At 39.9% G+C, this 19,279-nt stretch overlaps 2 protein-coding genes and 1 long non-coding RNA gene across 3 annotated transcripts; 2 read left to right on the forward strand and 1 right to left on the reverse strand.

Moving 5' to 3' along the window:
- Positions 1 to 1,029: 1,029 nt before the first annotated feature.
- LOC306817805 lies at positions 1,030 to 2,318 on the forward strand. Its single transcript, XR_013778075.1, has 2 exons — positions 1,030 to 1,325; positions 1,431 to 2,318. It is a non-coding gene; the product is annotated as an uncharacterized lncRNA (long non-coding RNA).
- Positions 2,215 to 9,254, reverse strand: atp6v1e1b (ATPase H+ transporting V1 subunit E1b). The gene is made up of 10 exons (XM_079334996.1): positions 9,162 to 9,254; positions 8,978 to 9,044; positions 7,199 to 7,264; positions 5,370 to 5,479; positions 5,057 to 5,123; positions 4,875 to 4,964; positions 4,664 to 4,732; positions 4,400 to 4,494; positions 4,219 to 4,306; positions 2,215 to 2,996 (listed from the first exon to the last, which is right to left on the reverse strand). Exons 2-10 carry the CDS (start codon positions 9,008 to 9,010, stop codon positions 2,934 to 2,936), a joined length of 681 nt encoding a protein of 226 aa, XP_079191122.1. The 5' UTR covers positions 9,011 to 9,044; positions 9,162 to 9,254; the 3' UTR covers positions 2,215 to 2,933.
- Positions 9,255 to 10,565: 1,311 nt separating this feature from the next.
- LOC306818159 (uncharacterized protein) lies at positions 10,566 to 15,091 on the forward strand. Its single transcript, XM_079335533.1, has 2 exons — positions 10,566 to 10,730; positions 13,875 to 15,091. Exon 2 carries the CDS (start codon positions 14,064 to 14,066, stop codon positions 14,784 to 14,786), a length of 723 nt encoding a protein of 240 aa, XP_079191659.1. The 5' UTR covers positions 10,566 to 10,730; positions 13,875 to 14,063; the 3' UTR covers positions 14,787 to 15,091.
- Positions 15,092 to 19,279: the final 4,188 nt, after the last annotated feature.

Genomic DNA, 19,279 nt, shown 5'->3' on the forward strand with positions numbered 1-19,279 from the left:
GTTTTTTACTATTTTTCGACATAGGTATGTATGTCATTTTTTTACTTTTTCGACATAGGTATGTATGTGGTTTTTTTATATTTTTCGACATAGGTATGTATGTCATTTTTTTCACTCATTCGACATAGGTATGTATGTCATTTTGTAAATATTTTTCGACATAGGTATGTATGTCGTTTTGTTTATATTTTTCGACATAGGTATGTGTGTCGTTTTTTCACTTATTCGACATAGGTATGTATGTCGTTTTTTTCAGTCTTTCGACATAGGTATGTATGTCGTTTTTTTTACTTTTTCGACATAGGTATGTATGTCGTTTTTTTTATATTTTTCGACATAGGTATGTATGTCGTTTTTTCACTTTTTCGACATAGGTATGTGTGTCGTTTTTTCACTTTTTCGACATAGGTATGTATGTGTTTTTTTTTACTCTTTTCGACATAGGTATGTATGTGTTTTTTTTACTCTTTTCGACATAGGTATTTATGTGGTTTTTTATTATTTTTCGACATAGGTATGTATGTCGTTTTTTCACTTTTTCGACATAGGTATGTGTGTCGTTTTTTTCACTTTTTCGACATAGGTATGTATGTGGTTTTCTTTACTCTTTTCGACATAGGTATGTATGTGTTTTTTTTACTCTTTTCGACATAGGTATTTATGTCATTTTTTTTACTTTTTCGACATAGGTATGTATGTGGTTTTTTTATATTTTTCGACATAGGTATGTATGTCATTTTTTTCACTCATTCGACATAGGTATGTATGTCATTTTGTAAATATTTTTCGACATAGGTATGTATGTCGTTTTGTTTATATTTTTCGACATAGGTATGTGTGTCGTTTTTTCACTTATTCGACATAGGTATGTATGTCGTTTTTTTAACATTTTTCGACATAGGTATGTATGTCGTTTTTTTTACTTTTTCGACATAGGTATGTATGTCGTTTTTTTAACATTTTTCGACAGGTATGTATGTCGTTTTTTTCAGTTTTTCGACAGGTATGTATGTCGATTTTTTATATTTTATATCGTTTTCTTTCTTACATAGCTATTTATTTAATTTTTCTTTTGACACATATTTAAGTGTTTTTCATTTTTCGTATGTTTTTTTCTGTTACTATTGTTTTGCTTTTTACCTTTTTTTTGAATAGTTTTGTACAGACCACACTACACACATGGATACAGACACAAATCCACACACACACCCCACCCATACACATATACAACACGATTGTATTCTGACCTTTAGGCATCCCCTGCAGCAGTTTGAAGATTGAGCTCTTCTCAATGAGCGGCTTGGCTTTGAAGAAGTGAATAGCAGGTAGGAACTGGGCAGCAGATGTCTCCTGCTCCTTTAATCGATGGAGGTAAGCATCCAGCTTCTGTTCAGTCGGTGTCAGGGTCACTCTGCCTCCCGTCTGTTTAGATGCCTCCTGATGCATCAGCAGCTCCCTCTGAGCAGGGTCAGGCATCGCTTCAGTATCTCTTACAAACCACAGGAGGGACACAATAATGACCACAGCCTGGAGTAAAAGCACCATGTTTGTATGCGCCATAGGAGGGAGCTACAACATCATCACACACCCTTTACAGGGAGAGTGGAATGACTGTATTTTCTTCTGTAAAGATAGAAAGACTGTGTTACACATAAAGTAATGACATTAAACTTCTTCCTCCTCGTCGGAAGTTCTGCTTTCGTTTTTATTAGTGGGTAGATATATTTGACAAACTTCTTTTAATGTCATCAACACGATTACACGCTGCTCAGATTGCATTAGTGTTGACAGAGACCATTCAGTAGCCCTAACATGACCTCTTTCCTGGTTAAAATAAACCTTGACATGAATGGAGTTTAAGAGAATAATGAACACATTCTTTAAACAAAACCAAACAAGCATCTTAAAAACGAATCTAATCACTTTAAAATGTCACAGACTTACTTGTAAAAGGAGCCTCTTCTGTCCGATGTCCCAGCCCTGCTGTCTTGTCAGAAGACTTTGCTTGTTTTCCACATAAACTTCCGCTTTCACTCTGGCTCATCAGCAAAGTCCTCCCAGGAACAGGATAATTGGGGCATTTTTGTCTGACAAATACCATGTGATAAACTAATGAATAAAGCATGAATGACCAGTGATGCGAATTTAAGTTAAAAAAAAAAAACTGAAGAAAAACTGTAAATCTCTCAGCAACAAAAAAAAGGCAGAAAAAGATACTGATTTATATTTTATTAAGGTTTTACATTTTCACAATAATACATTTTCAGTTTCAAACACAATCGACGAAAGAAAAGACAAAAAAACAAGAAACAAAACAACCACACATCTGCATAATTTAATCTGTAAACCTCATATACATACAAGTGCACCCTCTGGAATGGTAACTCGCAACACTTAATTCATGAAATCAATAAATTAACTCTTTGAGGTCATGTGCACCCTCCAGTTTTGTCTTAAAGATGCTGTTTTTTCCCCCACTGTGATTGGTTGGAGCAGACACCCATTAGCAACACAATGTCCCATACAACTTATATTGTGGGGTAAAGGTTATGTAACTGTGAAAATGGAAAGACAAAGATGTTTTGTATGTAATGAAATCTGGTCCGATTAGAGCACAACGTGTTAAACATCCAGCCAATCACATCGTGCCTGACTAATCAGCGTAAACTCAGAACCGATGAACGGGCAGCAGTAAAGTAAATGAGTCATTACAACTGTGCAGAATGAAGTATGCACGTCTGTAATGTTGCATTACAGCTTCTAGGATGTCCCTCAATGCACAGAAATATACAGCAATACATGAATCACACAACAACGATTGCGTCTCTTTCGCTTCAGAAAACGGTTTCACAGACAAGAGGAATGACGTCTTTCATGTGACAAAATAAAAAACAAAGAGAGATGGAGTTTTTCTCAAGCACAGCGGAGCTTCCTCAGTCCAGAAACTTGCGGTTCGGGTTGGCACCGAAGAGAGCCACTCGGACTTCAGGCATCATCTGTGAACCCAGGAGCAAAGAGTTTTTAAGTGATGCTAATCGTTTTCTCCGTCAATTATTTGGTAAAGTAAAAAAAAAAAAATTAAAAAAAGTGTACATTTTTGTGAACCAGGAGCTGAAAACCAAAAGATGTTTGGAAGACTCTGACATATTTTTCATTCTTGATAGAAAAATGTCTGAGCTTTTCAAATGTGTAAATTAGGCCGCATTTTTCTAGCAATTAGTTAATTGGTATAAAAAAGTTTCTAAGTCTGTTCTTCACTGGGAGAGCCTCGTTCAGACGCAGGAGGGATCATCTTTTTTTCTTTTTTTTTTAAAGAGGCATGTGTAATTTTTGATCTAGTAGATGTTACCCTTGATCATGAAACTTTCTTATTCATAAACTGTTGTGTTTTATTGTTGGTTTTATAATTGTTGATTTGACAGGATGTACACTCGACAGGCTTTATGTGTGTGACGAATGAAAAAGTGGCATACAATAAATGAAGAAGACCAAACACTCCATCTTTTGATAAATGTTTTTAAAGTTGTGCTAACATGCGAGCTACGCTAATCTAGTTTGGTCAAAAGCATTCGTTTTAGCGGATAAACTTTGTTTAGGAGTTTATTCAATTTGACCCCAACAGCTGCTTGTTTCCTAAAGTGATTATTGTGCTCCTTTAACCTTAAGTTTGGAAAACAACCACGGAAAAAAAAAAGAAATCTAATAAAAGAAAAAGTAAACCACACAAACGTGTTTGTGATTTTATAAGCTACCAAGTGCATGAGCGCGTTTCGGCCTGAGTGTTCAGAGATTATGTTTCAGAGTGTCATGAACGCATCGTGCTCGTACATCTTTGGCTTTCACCCTTTCCCACACAGACGATACCTGGGCGGGTTATAAATGTTTCAAACAGGATAAAAGAACAATAATGAGCTTCCACGTGCAGCTCTTCACATGGATATCATTGAGCTTCACTGATGTAATCACCGCCACATTTCATTGATCTGATTTATTAAAGACTGCACTCCTTATTTAAAAGGAATTTAGTTTTTCTTCAGATGTTCGGAGATTTGACATAAGCCCCGAGAACATCAAGGACTTCTCCACGGGAGATTTAATTAAAAAGTTGTTGGTAAAGAACAGATCAATCACAGTCGTGTTCAACAACAGGCTGAAAACTGAGTTGATTTTATTTTTTTATTTTTTTTTTTAAATCTGAGCTGTGTTTCTGTTCCTTACCTGCTGAGCCATGAGCTCCAGTCTGCTCTCCAGGGTGTTGGACACCTTGATTTTCCCGTCAGCGTTGTAGAGCTCGACACCTCCAGAGCTGAAAAAAAACAAAACAACAGCAGACAGAAGTTGAGAAAATCTGTGGAGGAAGTTTGATTTTGAGTTATAAATCACATCTGCAGCTGCTTACACATCTGCAGAGATGAAGTTGTCCTGGTCGATGCGGACCTCCAGGTTGTTCTTCACAGCTGCTTTGTAGATGGGAATGTTCCTCTGGATGGACGCCTGATACACACGAGTGGACACAGTTTAGACACAGCGTTTCCTGAAATGATCTGAAGCCATCAAAGGTGGATTTGAAACGGAGCTTCGTGGCTTGGTTGATCGTCAGTTCAGGCTTTTTAAAATCCTCAACATGAATCATTTAAAATGCAGTTTGAACACGTTCAATCACCTGGACCAGCTGCACGTCCTGTTTACGGCAGCGAATGGTCACTTTTGGCTCCAGGAGCTGATAGAAACCCTGTTAGGACGGAGGATTAGGAATCAGTTTTTAAACTCAAATCATCACGGCACAAAATATAAAAAACATGAACGTGACAGTCCTGAATGTTACTTCATCTAATAAAGTGTCCACTGAGCGGATAACGCAGCGAGAAACAAACCTGTAAGATCAAGCCGTCCAACAGAGCTGGATACCTGGCCGGGTCTTTGGCGACGTTACCGAGCCGTTGGCGGGCCTCGTTCAGCATTTCCTGAGGTCACACACAGACGTTCTGAAACTATCCACCTCTCGTGTTTCGCCAGTACAACTTTTTTTTTTTTTTTTTAAAAAAGGTCTGCTCACCGAGATCATGTCATCCCGGGCCTTCAGCACCTTCAGTCGAGCCTGGTTCATCAGGTTGGACATTTGGCTGTTCAAAAAGGACAAATCACAAACACATTGGGTTCGTTTAGACGTCCGTGTTTGTCCGTGCGGGAACATTGGAGACAGCTTGGTGCCTTGTTACAATACTCGTCATTGTGGGGGAAGAAAGCGACGTAATGAGATTAGGGAAACTCAGTGTCAGGCGTACAGATATTTCGTTGTTCTAAAAAGGGTACGAGTCAGGAAAAGGAAGCCTTCGCGTGTCCTCTAATTTTCTCTCCCCGCGACTCACATTTTCTTCTGCTGCTCGATCTGCTTCTCTTTCTTCTCGTAGTACTCCATGATCTTCAGCCTCTGAGTCTGCACCAGACGGCCCTTCTCGATGTTGAACTCTTCCTCTGCCTGCAGGAGGAGACACAGCTCACTCAGAGAGAAACCCGCCACAGATGCACTCATTTCTTTGGATTATTATTCACACCTCCCCATCAGCCTGAAGGACGACCAAAGAGCCTTTAATAAGAAAGACTTTTCGTTGTTTAATCTGTGTGTAAATCTAAATCAGCGTGTCACGTTGTTGAAACAGTGACACCCATCAGGCTGATGGTAAAACTGTGAATAAATGCCTAAATAGAAAAATGCTCCTTTAAATTCAAACAACTTTAACAGCTACAGAGGACATTTTCATTGACGTGAATATTTTTATAACTCATTTGTCATTGTTGAAAAGTTTTCTTTGTATCTGAGCTGTGTGCTGGCCTGATGTCCACGACAGGTTAAAAAAATGACACTTCAGATATCAGTTAAATGTCTGCTGAGTGGAAAAAGACTTTCAGATCATTCTCGTGGGTTTTTAGCGCCCTCTAGTGGCGAGTGTCATACACAGCACACTCTGATTGGGAAGAATATTTTCAACATTATTAATCTTTATAATAAACCGAGTAAATCGTGTTTGACAGTGTTCATGTTGGAGTCATATACTTCAAAGTATATTTTAAGTTTTATTTAAGGTTAACGTGTGTAGTGAGTTTCATTTCAGCGTTTTGGGTTTTGATTATTTACGTTAAATAAAAAGTCAAACTTATTTTTCCCATCACAGTATTTTTTTGGAAAGCGTGTCAGAGGAGGGGTTCGGCCAATCATCAGCAGCTTCATTGTTCCTGAAGGTCTCTACAGAGCAAATCACACAGATATGAATCCAATCAAACTCAAGATGGATGATAAAAAAAAGTCTGTAATTTTTGTCGTTTCTTGTTGTAAAAATATTTACTTCTACATTCTACATCCATCTAAACCTCTATACGGTTAACACACTTTAAAAAAAGGCAGAATATAAAAACATATTCATTCTCGTTATGGTCTGAAGCATGACGTGATTTTTAGATTTAAAAAAAAATATATATATTTTAGGTACTCGTTCTCTTCTTGAGAACATTTCAATATTTACTGTAACTTGTGTACGGTCACGTCTGCAGAATCGTTTTCAGGAAGCTTCTGAAACTCCCCAGTTCAGACGAGCCGTCATGAAACCAAAACCTCTCCTGTACTTACTTTGTTTTTCCTGATCTTAATTTCGCCCTGCTTGACATTGTGATGTTCTCCCCGTATGAATATTGTGTTTGTATTTAATTTGTGAAGCACTTTGTAATGTTTTTAAATGGGCCATTTAAATTAAGTTTGACTTACGTAGTTTTGGATGCTTAACTTTTAGTTACAGTGTAGAATTTAAACTTTTACTGAGGAGTCCTAAGAGGAACTTTTGTGTTGATTTTGGCGCCCCCTGTGGACAAAGTGGTGCAGTTTATCTCTAAACTGATCCTCGGCTGTATATATGTGTGCTGTGTTGTATCCTTACAGGCCGTACTGACAGATGAGTCTGCTTTATTCTAATGTCTAACATGCAGCTGATCTTCATGCTTTATCTTCTTGTCGCAGGTGTGAGACATTAAAGATCACATTTAATAAATCTGAATCATTTCTCAAATGTTTGAACATGAATTGAAACGCCTCAATATGACCTCTGCGATCAGTCTGTGTCATAATCAGTTTAAAACTCTTCACAGGAGCTTTAAATAAAGCATCCGAAGACTTCCACCACCGCTGATTTAATGCGTGTTTTTATACCTTTGCATCAATTTCCTCCGCCTTCTCATTGGCCTCCTGTTCAATGAAGGCCATCATGTGCTTGATCTGCAGAAAAGGAAGACGAAAAAAATACAATAAATGAGCGATTCAAAGTCACACAAAACATTTTTAATGTCGTATGTTGAACTTCTTCGTGAAGCCTCGTTCCTTCTTAGCTGAAAATACCGAAGGCACGGCAAGTTCGTTCCTTCAGCACACTTCTGCTTAGCAGTCTAAAAGTGAGACCCTGAACTATTTCCGCACCCTGCTGTGAGCCCACTCTCTCACTGTGGTGAGGAAGTTTCCTACTGTAATTGTAAAACGTGCATATTTTGAGTTACTGCTTTTATTTGAGCCCTCAGGGGCCTCCGACTGGTCTGGGGCCCCCAAGCAGTTGCCTGCCTTGCCTGTTGACAAACAGCACCTCTGAGGACACCTTGTCGTACACTCTTCTTGCTCTATATGAGTGATTTCCAATCTCTTCAGACCGATAATAAACCATAAACATGCTCATGGACGAGCTGATGTGCACAAGGTGTTTACGCTCGTTAGCTGCAAGCTAACAACAACAAAAACAAAAAACAAACAGTAACTTAGCCTCACTTCAATCAAAGGAGCTCAAAGAAATGTGTGATTTCAAGCAGCATCTGATCTGAATGAAGGTAAATAGATGAAAAAAGGCTGACTGTCGCCTTAATGATGATCTGTCCCTAATTACACACACAAAAAACAGCTTCAGATCAAAACTGTACTTCCTCCTGAAAGAAACAGGAAACATCTTCAGTGGTACAAACATGTAAGCCTGAAATATGTTGGACTTTAAAAAAAAAATTTAAGGGATGTAACGACTCACTCAACTCCCGCTACGATACACGATTTATTTTAAAAATTAGAGTGAAAAAGATTCCTTTCGAGAAAAAAAAATGTCTGTGAAAACAACGACACATCCCGTAATCTCTTTGGCCCTCGCACTCGTTTGGGGCTACAAACGGCCTTGCTAGTACGGTTTGGTTTGGTCTTCGCAGTTGCCGTGGTAACGCCTGCTGTCACAACCAACCTCCTCCAGCTCTATACAGCTGCTGATGCTTCCACGATATTCACCGCGATTCTTTTTATCGGAGTAACGGTGTCAATCTAGATCGATTAATCTTTACATCCCTACTTTTATTTTTTTTTTTCTTTACTTCACATCAAATTCACCAAGTATCCCCCAATATATATATATATATATATATACATATATATATATATATATATATATCTCCCCCATATCCCTGAACACTCTCTGTGTGTGCTTGACTTCTGCAGAGTTACATGAGCTCTCCTCTGAAGGTTGTTTCCAGTGTTTGCTAAGATTTCCCACTGAATGAGAAGTCCAGACAGTGGCTCACTCCCAACTTCCTCATCAGGCCTCCTGTGGCATGTGTTCATCATGTGACCATTTGGAAATAATACCTCTCTCCCCATCACAGCCAGATCTTCAGTGTTTACACAGGCGACTCAAAGCAGCTTCTAATGTTTGCAACTAATAGCATCCATACGTACTGAACTGCTATTAATCATCAACAACACACACACCTCTGTGTGTGTTAATGTCGACCTCCTACAGCTCTTTCAATGTCATTCATCTCAACACTCAGACTTCCAGGACATATTACAGCTTCTAGAAATGCTTATTCATTTTGTAATACGACCATCAAGCAGCGTAAAACAAGTGATCTTACAGTAAGGGGAGCAGAAAAGGTTGAATTTTGTGTCACATTTCAAGGGTGAATTTACCTGCTTCTGTACGTCTGCATCGCTGAGCGCCATGGTTGCAGCTGTCAAAGATCCGCTCGGGCCTGCGCTGGAAAAAACGACAAAATAAAACACGTAAATGAAAATATAAGAGATAAAAAATAAGCTGTCTTTAAGGACACACGGTTTAAATCTCATAATCTGATGGATGCATATGTTTTTTTACCCGAAAATCACAGAGGAGAAGGTATGAATTAATCGCCGCAGTCGTGACTCGTAAAGATGTCTACGAAGGGATCAGCTGATTTGCAGCGCCACGTGATATTTACTTCCGGCCGGGCAGCCAATCAGGCGCGAGAACGACATACTAGTATAGAAAATAAGGAAAAAAAAAAAAAAAAAGGACATTATCATAACAATTTGACGGCTTGATGACATAATAGGCTATCAATATACATATATTTTAACACTTCTAAATGTTTTAACATAAACCGAATAAATAACCGTTTCTTTTTTCTTTTTTTTTTGCTTTTACCAAAAATTACGAGTAACCCTACCTGCTGTTTGTTAACAGGCGACTTTGAGCGTGTGTTTGTGGCTGTTGTACTTACAGCAGATGTTTGAGACCTTTTAAACATCTGTTGAAACTAGGACAACATTCATTGTTTTTGTTTATTTAAATAGGGAGTTCACGTCAATAAACATAAACATGTAAATATACCAGATTATAGCCACAGGCACATTTCTCTCTGTAATCCCTTGGCAGGTTATTAGTAAGTATAAACAAAGTTACATTAAACCACGATGAGAACACCAATACAACAAGTAATGACAAAATAACATTAACTGTACATTAGTTGGCCAAACACATTATACCAGTATAAAGAGTGGCTGTTTGATTTTGTTCAGATCAAACCAGTAGGCTATAAAGTGACCATCAGAGAAAAAAGTATTTAAAGTGCTTCAAAGGGAGGTAAAGTGTCAGAGTATTATAATGTCATAGTGTTGGAGCTTGTTTGCACACAATTATGAAAATTACACATTTGCCTTATAGAGCCTGAAACGCCATAAACTGAGCCGGAGTTTGAAGAAGCACCGGACGATCATGGTAACAATAGAACGTAGGAGAGATCATAAAATAATATCTATTTACTTTTGCTACTTTCACTCAACAGATGGCAGCAAGTCAGGTAAAAGGTTTAAATCTGCTCTGAGAATGTGCCTCATTAAACCCTGCTGGCATAGTTTCCAGTCTGGTATCGTGTCTCTCCAGTAGAGGGAAGTAGAACTTGGAAAGGTTAGTTTTAGAAATAGCTCTTCTCCCAGTCTGACACTCGTTTTCCACTCGGTGTCACCGGCTCACAGCACACTCAGGGCTGCCTGATTATCTGCTGTTTGGGCAGTGGAAACATCACTGATTGTTTACATGGATCGAACACAAACCCCCCCTGGTGACCCTCGACACCCAGAGCAAAGTCACATTCAGAAGATTTTACATTTATTCCCACTTATTCAAACATTTAAACTGTTTTGATTAGGCAGCAAAGTCAGCATTGACTGCTCTCCGGCCAAGTGTTATGTCATGGATTTGGGAAGAGGGGAGGGTGAGAGAGAGAGACGGAGGGAGAGGGAGAGAGAGAGATTTTTTGCACAGCTTGTCCACCTTGATACTCCTGTGGCAGCTCCAGCATGCATGTCTGCCTTCCTGTTGTTTTGCGGCTTCACGTCTGAACACAAGTCTCTCGTTGATCTTCACATCTAGCAGCTCCTTCAGCAGCCCCCCAGGAAGACGCAGGTATGCTCGGACTTTCATTCCTTTTCACTCACATGGAGGAACGTTTTTTTTGTTGTTGTTTTTTTTAACAAAAGGAGGGAAGAGTGAAGAATGTAGACTGTCTTAAATCAAGAATGTGATCTAATTTTGTGGCATTTGTTGTGCCACGCTTTGTTTTAAAAAAGTCGTATCTTATCTAAACTTGTCAGAGCTTGAGAGGTCATTATGGGTCACTCTGGTGTTGTCAAGGGCAAAATCTCACCTTGCAAAATAACAAGAAAACCCCTGTTAGAGCTTATTTTCTCTTAAAAACATGAACCCCCTCTTTGACAGTGAAGTGTGACCTTTTGTAGAATCTGTACCAAGATTTCAGATGTTTAATAGCTCACACATTAGCACAGAAAGAGTGGCCTAAATCTCCCTGATCATTCACCTCAGCAGGGGTTCGTTATGGCTGCGATAGGATCAATGGCAATCCAATTACTCAAGTAGGCCAAGTAAAGTACAAGAGTGGAAAACATTGATTGATTTCTTAGAAGGCACACATGCTTTCATGTTTCACAATGGAAAGAAGGCTACAAAAGTCTCCAGGCTGCTCAGCAGGGGGGCAGACAGTGCGGCAGCGGCAGTCATTAAATTAGTGGCGTCACACGTCTGTGTCAGTCTGGAGAGAGAGGCCAAAAGGATTTTAGCAAAGACATTCACGGAAGAAAAAAAAAAAATGCAGATGAAGAGTGAAGACACACATTGGCCATTATTCATTTGGCTTTTTAAATGAACCTTTGTGAACTGGAAATATCCCATCAAGGCCTCATAAGCCTGTTTGATTGGTTTGTCTAGCTGCTCGCTTTTTATTGCACAAAACGTTGTTGCATAACGGGCAAGAAGAATGTTTGCTTTTCCCCCAGCGAGGCAGAACAAAAGAAACTGTGTTGAACTAATTGAGAACAAATACAGAACTAATAAGACACATATTTAGTTCGATGTAAATAACAAGACAACCTAGATTTAGAGACCAGCCTGGAAGTCTTACTGAAGGCTCGATCAAGTGAAAGGAGGAACTAAAGAATACAGGAAGTCAACTCAAAGCTCAAAAAAATATGATTTGTTTGCACTGTCATAAGCTTTAATAAAAAAAGTTAATCAGTCATAAAGCAGATGTTTGCAGAGTGCAGAAACCCCACGAGGATAATGTGATAAATATTCAATAGTCGGGCTGAAGAGAGAGAAATCTAAAAAGATATCCTAAAAAAGGTGAGAAGTAAACGCTAAAGTCAACTAGAATAAATACAAACAAAAGCTGGCAGATCCCCTAAAGGAGGAATTCATAAATACGTTACAGGAAAAACATTTTATCATATTTTAATCACTCGACATCACATTAGAGAAAATAAAAAATAAACTGGAAGTCCCTCTTCAGCTTTTAGAATGATTCACATTTCATTCACCAGTCCTTCTCAAATGTGTTATTTTGATTTGAGCTATAAGTTGTATTTTAACCTTTTTGTTTTACAGCTGGTTCTTTACAGACCTGTAAATAATAGAGTGAATAATGTGTCGACCTAAATGTATTTCTGTTAAGTTTGGATGCATATTAAAACACGTATTCTTTCCCTGAAGTGTCCTCTGCAGAGGAATTATTCATTTTCATTTGCTTACATGAAACATTTCACATCAAGTAGAGTCAAGTATGCAGGAGCAACTAAAAACTGAGGAGATTACAGAAGAACTATAAAACACAAGATTTACTTTGGACCCAGCATGCATTGTGTTTTATGAATGTATTTCAAGCTGCTTCCTCTAGTGTTGAAAAATGGAACCACTGTTGATGTGCAAGAAATTGTAATTCCTCCAGTGTCCACTTGAGGGCTGACTGCAAAATTTTTAATCTGACAGAAGAAATGAACATATTTACAGTCTGGTTAAAGAAGTGACTTCAGTTTCAAGAGCTCATGTCTTTATTGGTTCTCACTGTATGGAGGGTGAATGTTATTATAACTATACTTTTTTATTATATCAACATATTGAGGGACGTTGCTGATCTGACTGACGGGGGCGGGGTTTACTTAACCATTATTTATGTTAAGTAAATTAAATTCACAAATGTCTTGATTGTCACAACTCAAATGATGAATTAGAGACAGAAAGGGTCCAGAGCGCCGGCAAAATTCTTTGTGATAATACCTTTTTTTTTATTTTTTTATTTTTTTCTAACCCTAACCCTGCTAAAGGAAATTTGTCTGTAACCAGACACCAGATGTCGTGAACATTATACTGCGTTACAGTTAGTGAAGAGTTAGTTGAGAGGTCCTATTCTGGGCCTGGCGTTGGGGTGAATACTTTCTGCAGTCAAAGCTGCGACGTGGCACAAGAGGTGAAAAGGGTCACCTTGACACTGATGCATGTATGCAAGCAGCCATGTGATTAGTGGCCTTTTATTACCTCAAAAAGGTTTTTTTTGTGTCTGAAATTAGAATTTGTACCTCTGTCGTTCAAACCTTGACGTCTCAGTGTGGGTAAAATTGAAATTTGATGTTAGAATTCAGGTTTTCCAGTCAAAATTAATAATGTGTCACTTCAATTTCATGTCCCCGCTCCCACGTCATGTGAAATCACTGAAATAGCTTCCACTTCAGTGCGACAGATGGTGATGTATATGGAGCCTAAACTTAGTAAGATATGCAGGTCGAGGCTATAGATAGTCACAGCCGCTGCAATACAGAGCAGCCTGTGAGCAACATTTTCCAACCACAGCCCCGCTGACGTCACTGAGACCACAGAGCTGTTGACAAAACAGCATTATGCATATTGTTACCTAATAAAGTCACAATGTGGAGATGTGTTTACATAAAAAAAAAATTAGGTTAAATTAATGCAACTGGGTCTCTTAAACATTACCAACAGATTAAAGAGAAATGTGCTGCATGGAAATCTGGGATTGCTTTTGCAGCCAATTTCAATAAATGTTACAAAGTTGGTTTCAACTTAAGCCGAAGTGTTAGTGGGTAGAATGCGACTAATTCCTTATGATTAAGAGTTGGCACCCTTGGTACTCTTTGTGATTTACTTAAACATCTAATTCAATTTATTTAATATAAGTTATAATTTCAGTACAAATAAACGTCCAATTGGAGCTTACATTCACTGCTTTACGTCTCTTTTTAGCCACCAGCCTTCATTCTGGAGGGAAAGGCCCCAGTCGAGTCCAGGAGGGGGGACGGAGGAGGCGGGGGGGACGGAGGAGGCCGGGAGGCCGACTCCCTCAGCCCCAGCCCTGCCGCCCTGCCTCTGACCCAGACACAGAGCCCTGCGGCCTGGCAGAGCGAGAGCCTGTTGGCAGAATCGTGGTCAACAATGGGCGATATGGACCCAGAGGACACTAAGAGCCTGGACAGCAGTGATGGGGCTGTACAAGCGGGAGAGGAGAACCACTCGTCCAACTCTGACATGGTCCACTTGGAGCGAGAGGAGGCCGAGATGCTGGAGGAGGCAGAGGAGGCTGCAGAGGAGGAAGAGGATGACGAGCTGCAGTCGAGTGTGTTGAGCGTTTTAGGTGGGGAGAGGGAGCTCGTCGAGCTGAGGGAGGAGGAGGAGACAGACCTTCAGGCCCCAGAAACTGAGGGGCTCCTGGTGTCAGCAGAGGAGCCTAAAGTGGAAAAGGAGCCGACAGAGTTCATGCAGGTGGTTCCTCCGATGGCCCTGCCTCCTCTACCTATCGTCAGGCTTCACCCACCTTCCACTACATCTACACCCGTCCCTTCGATCACAACCTCTGAAGCTGAGGAGCCTTACATCACTGAGGGGCTCCACCCTCCATTCATCTTTGCACCAGTGGAAGACGAGCCGCCGACAGAGAGTCCTGAGCAGTTAAGATTCTCACAGGTTCTCCTCTCCGACGTGGAGGAACATTCGGCTGAAAGCTCTGAAGCAGCGACAGAAAAGTTGGAGCCACAGCCCTCACCTTTACGAAAGACTACCAAACCTCAGAGCTCCACAAAGCTGCTGATTAGAAATGCTGCTTTAGTGGCTGTTGTAGGAGTTGTAGCATATGGTGCTATAGCTTACTGCAGAAAATAGAAACCTTCTCTTCTCACACTGAATCACCCATTCAACAAAGGTCTTTGTTTGTAAATGTATTCCATAAGAAATATTCCACTTTATTCTCTGAATCATAGATTTTACATCAACCTTTGTATTGTACTTAATAATATACACATTAATTAGATTATTTTGGAATCATTTTTGCGCTACCTCAGCTCACAGCAGAGCTCATGGCCTTTACTCTTTCTGTACGGTATAGATCTCTGACATAGCATAGCTGCTAAAATGTAAACCGGGAATGTAAAATGTAAAATATAATTTTAAAGAATCCTGAAACTTGATTGGACTTTCTTTGTGTGTTTGAGTCTCGTATTATGTCAACAGAAAAGATTGGAATTAGACTCCAGCACTTTGATGTAAGTTCAAAAGTAGATATAATAATTTCTAATTTCAGACCAAGGTTAAACACGCACTTACGTTTAAGGTATTACAGCAGGATCTTAGATGTTACAACTAAATTGAAGTAGATGTAAATTCCTCCATAAAATACGGTTGTCATGGAGTTTCATTTTGAAAGTACTTGGTTTAGTGGGACCAGTGTTGACGTTTGATGGGTTGAAAAATACGTTAAACAATAAATAAAAATACACAAGTGTCATCGTCATACAGATTGAAATGAAAGTTGAAAAATGAGGAGGTGATACAGATATTTCGAAAGTGATGAACAAGGGTCCAAGAACAGAACCCTGAGGAACTTCTTTTTTTGTTCGTTTTTAGGAAGAAACGATGAAAAGTTTTCCTTTTTCTACACAAAGATTTCATTCAAAGACTTATTTTAAAACCATACACACAATTTGTCATCAAAATGCACAATGTAAACAGAGACTCACATGCTTGTAGTTTACTGAGGAGATTATTAAAATAATTGCATAATTGTGTGTTAAGCTCAGGACAGTATTTTAGAATCTGATGAGGCCTCAAGATCATGAATCTATAATTTGTATCTGTAATAAAATGATACATTTTAAATCACCAACCACGCGTCAAGCAGGGCATTAAACTATTTTATCTCCTCTGGTCGGACCCAACAGGAGAAAGACATTTAAATAAAAACACTGAATGATCAAACAAACCTTAAAGCAGGAAAGACCATAAGTTCCTTCTCCAACTTTTACGTCAGAGCTTTTTCTTTTCAGTCATTTTCAAGTTAGACGTTAAAAAGTGCTCCTTAAATTTCACCACTTTGATTAGCTGTTTTGTAGTTAGGAGTCGTGTTAGCCCAGATTACTTCATTAACTTCCTCTATGGTTATTATTTTAGGAGAATTGGTTTCAGCCCTCCTCCTGCAGGCAGTCATTTTTTGAAGATGACGTTTACTGCTCTTTCCTGCCTTCTGCTGGTCAATAAGCCACATTAAGAATTGGACGTCATTTAACTAAATAACAAAATCTGTTCTTTAAAATGTGTTTTTAAGCTGCCTAATGAAGAACCGATTCTTACTTTAGGATGAATACAACTTCCATACATGATAAAGTGCTTTACTGGGATTAGATACCCTGAATAAGAAGTTTAGAGGTACTTATACTTGTGATGCTCTCCCCGTGCACACGAACATGATCTGTTAGATAAAGCTTATAACTCTGTGGTCACACCAGCATGCAGCCCATTATAGACTCATATAATGCACCACCGGCTTTGGCACTTCTTGATTTTCATCCAGTACCAGTAAATAAAGAAGAACAATAGTGTTGACTGTGCTGCGGTTAGTCTGCATACACGCATCCATTGGATGAAGAAGGGGAAGGAAAGTGTTTCTTTGTTTGGAGAGCTGCAGCACATCTGCTCTGCGTGAAATTATACTGTAGCACCTTCACAGACAAACATGACCTGGCGAGCGTCAATCTCCACCTCTCTACACACACACGTACGCACGCAAGCACGCACACACACGAAATTTAACAAATTATAGTAATAAACGTACTGCAGTGAAGGGAGGGGATTCTCAGAGGTGAAGAAAATGTGAAAAGAGAAAATCCATCTTTGTTTATCTGTGGAGAAACCCGAGACATCTATCAAGTTTAATCTCTTAAGAATTTATTCCTTTCTAGGTTGTTTTTTTTTAAATTTTTTAGAAGGCATACAAATCTCTTGATGCTTTTCATTTCGTCATCTATAGGACACTGAATAACTTTCAGTTGAATGTTTTTTTGTGAATGAAGGAGCGATGTACTGCCTCGCCAGCGGCAACAACATAAAATACACAAATACACAGAATACACACACACGCTGTTGGACCAAAATCAGAAAACTCTGAAATGAGTGCCAGAACAGAAAGAAACAGAAACGTGTAAACAAGAACTCGGACTTCAGATGACCAGTGATTATTTAATTCTACTGAACACATGAAAGTGTTGAAAACAACTTTTCTAACACCCACAGACCCCTCTTAACTGTGAGCCAAGCCAACAGCCCACACATGCAAACATCTGTGAGGCCTCAGCTGCAGCCAGACAGGTTGTGGTCTCAAATTTATGGCGTCGATTTGACCGAAGTTTCTCCCTGAATGGAACGAAGGAAAGAGGGAGAGGGTGAGAAGATGAGGTTTGTGGTTCTTTGTTTTTTATCAGAGCGCTGCACAGGCAGGAAACACACACACACACACACACACACACACACACACACACACACACACACACACACACACACACACACACACACACACACACACACACACAGGTTCATATTTGCATGCATGCACCCACAGACACTCCTTCCTCCCATTTACACACAAACACGCGCACACACATACACGCACACACATACACGCACACATTGGTACTTTACAGTGACAAGGTGGTTTCTTTTTAGTGAGTAAAAATCAAACAAGATAGTGATAATAATCAGATTACGTGGTATCTGAAAAAAGCGGCTGGGTGCTCCTGTGATCCAACATTGTCACTTAGTACATCGCTGTAATCTGTGCATCTCCATTTCTCATCTCCATTCTTTGTTACCATTATGTTTAGCGTTCAGGCCTGACGACCGCCACACAACAACCGGGCAGAAAGGGGAACTTCAGGCGCAAGTCGGTTGATATTTAAATCTGCACGCCCGAGATAAAAGAACTTCTCAAAAAAGCTTGCGTTTATTTGAACAGGGAGAGAGAGAGAGGGTTTGGCTTTGACAGGAGAAATAAAACAGTAATGACCACATTATTAACCATTAACCTTAGAGGCCCATTTATCTGAACCTGCAGTTATGGCCTTCTGCTCAATTGGACATTCATATAGTGACAGCTTTCATTGTAATTAGGCCTCCACACCGTCAAACACCTGTGGAGGGCAGAACATGGAGCGGACATGACAAAAACAACAATATATTAAAATGTCATGTGACAATGTACACTCAACAAAAATATAAACGCAACACTTTTGTTTTTGCTCCCATTTGTCATGAGATGGACTCAAAGATCTAAAATTCATTCCAGATACACAATATTACCATTTCTCTCAAACATTGTTCATAAATCTGTCTAAATGTGTGATAGTGAGCACTTTTGCTTTGCTGAGACAATCCATCCCACCTCACAGGTGTGCCACATCAAGATGCTCATCAGACACCATGATTAGTGCATAGGTGTACCTTAGACTGTCCACAATAAAAGGCCACCCTGAAATGTGCAGTTTTTGCTTTATTGAGGGTCTGGGGACTCAGAACCAGTCAGTATCTGGTGTGACCACCATTTGCCTCATGCAGTGCAACACATCTTCTTCGCATAGAGTTTATCAGATTGTCAATTGTGGCCTGTGGAATGTTGGTCCACTCCTCTTCAATGGCTGTGCGAAGTTGCTGGATATTAGTGGGAACTGGTACGCGCTGTCGTATACGCCGGTCAAGCACATCCCAAACATGCTCAATGGGTGACATGTCCGGTGAGTATGCTGGCCATGCAAGAACTGGGACATTTTCAGCTTCCAAGAATTGTGTACAGATCCTTGCAACATGGGGCCGTGCATTATCTTGCTGAAACATGAGGTGATGTTCATGGATGTATGGCACAACAATGGGCCTCAGGATCTCATCACGGTATCTCTGTGCATTCAAAATGCCATCAATAAAATGCACCTGTGTTCTTCGTCCATAACAGATGCCTGCCCATACCATAACCCCACCACCACCATGGGCCACTCGATCCACAACATTGACATCAGCAAAGCGCTCACCCACACGACGCCACACACGCTGTCTGCCATCTGCCCTGAACAATGTAAACCGAGATTCATCCGTGAAGAGAACACCTCTCCAACGTGCCAGACGCCATCGAATGTGAGCATTTGCCCACTCAAGTCTGTTACGGCGACGATCTGGAGTCAGGTTAAGACCCCGATGAGGACGACGAGCATGCAGTTGAGCTTCCCTGAGACGGTTTCTGACAGTTTGTGCAGAAATTCTTTGGTTATGCAAACCAATTGTTTCAGCAGCTGTCTGAGTAGCTGGTCTCAGACGATCTTGGAGGTGAACCTGCTGGA

The sequence above is a fragment of the Symphodus melops genome (genome assembly GCF_947650265.1).
Source record: "Symphodus melops genome assembly, chromosome: 22".
Lineage (NCBI taxonomy): Eukaryota > Metazoa > Chordata > Actinopteri > Labriformes > Labridae > Symphodus > Symphodus melops.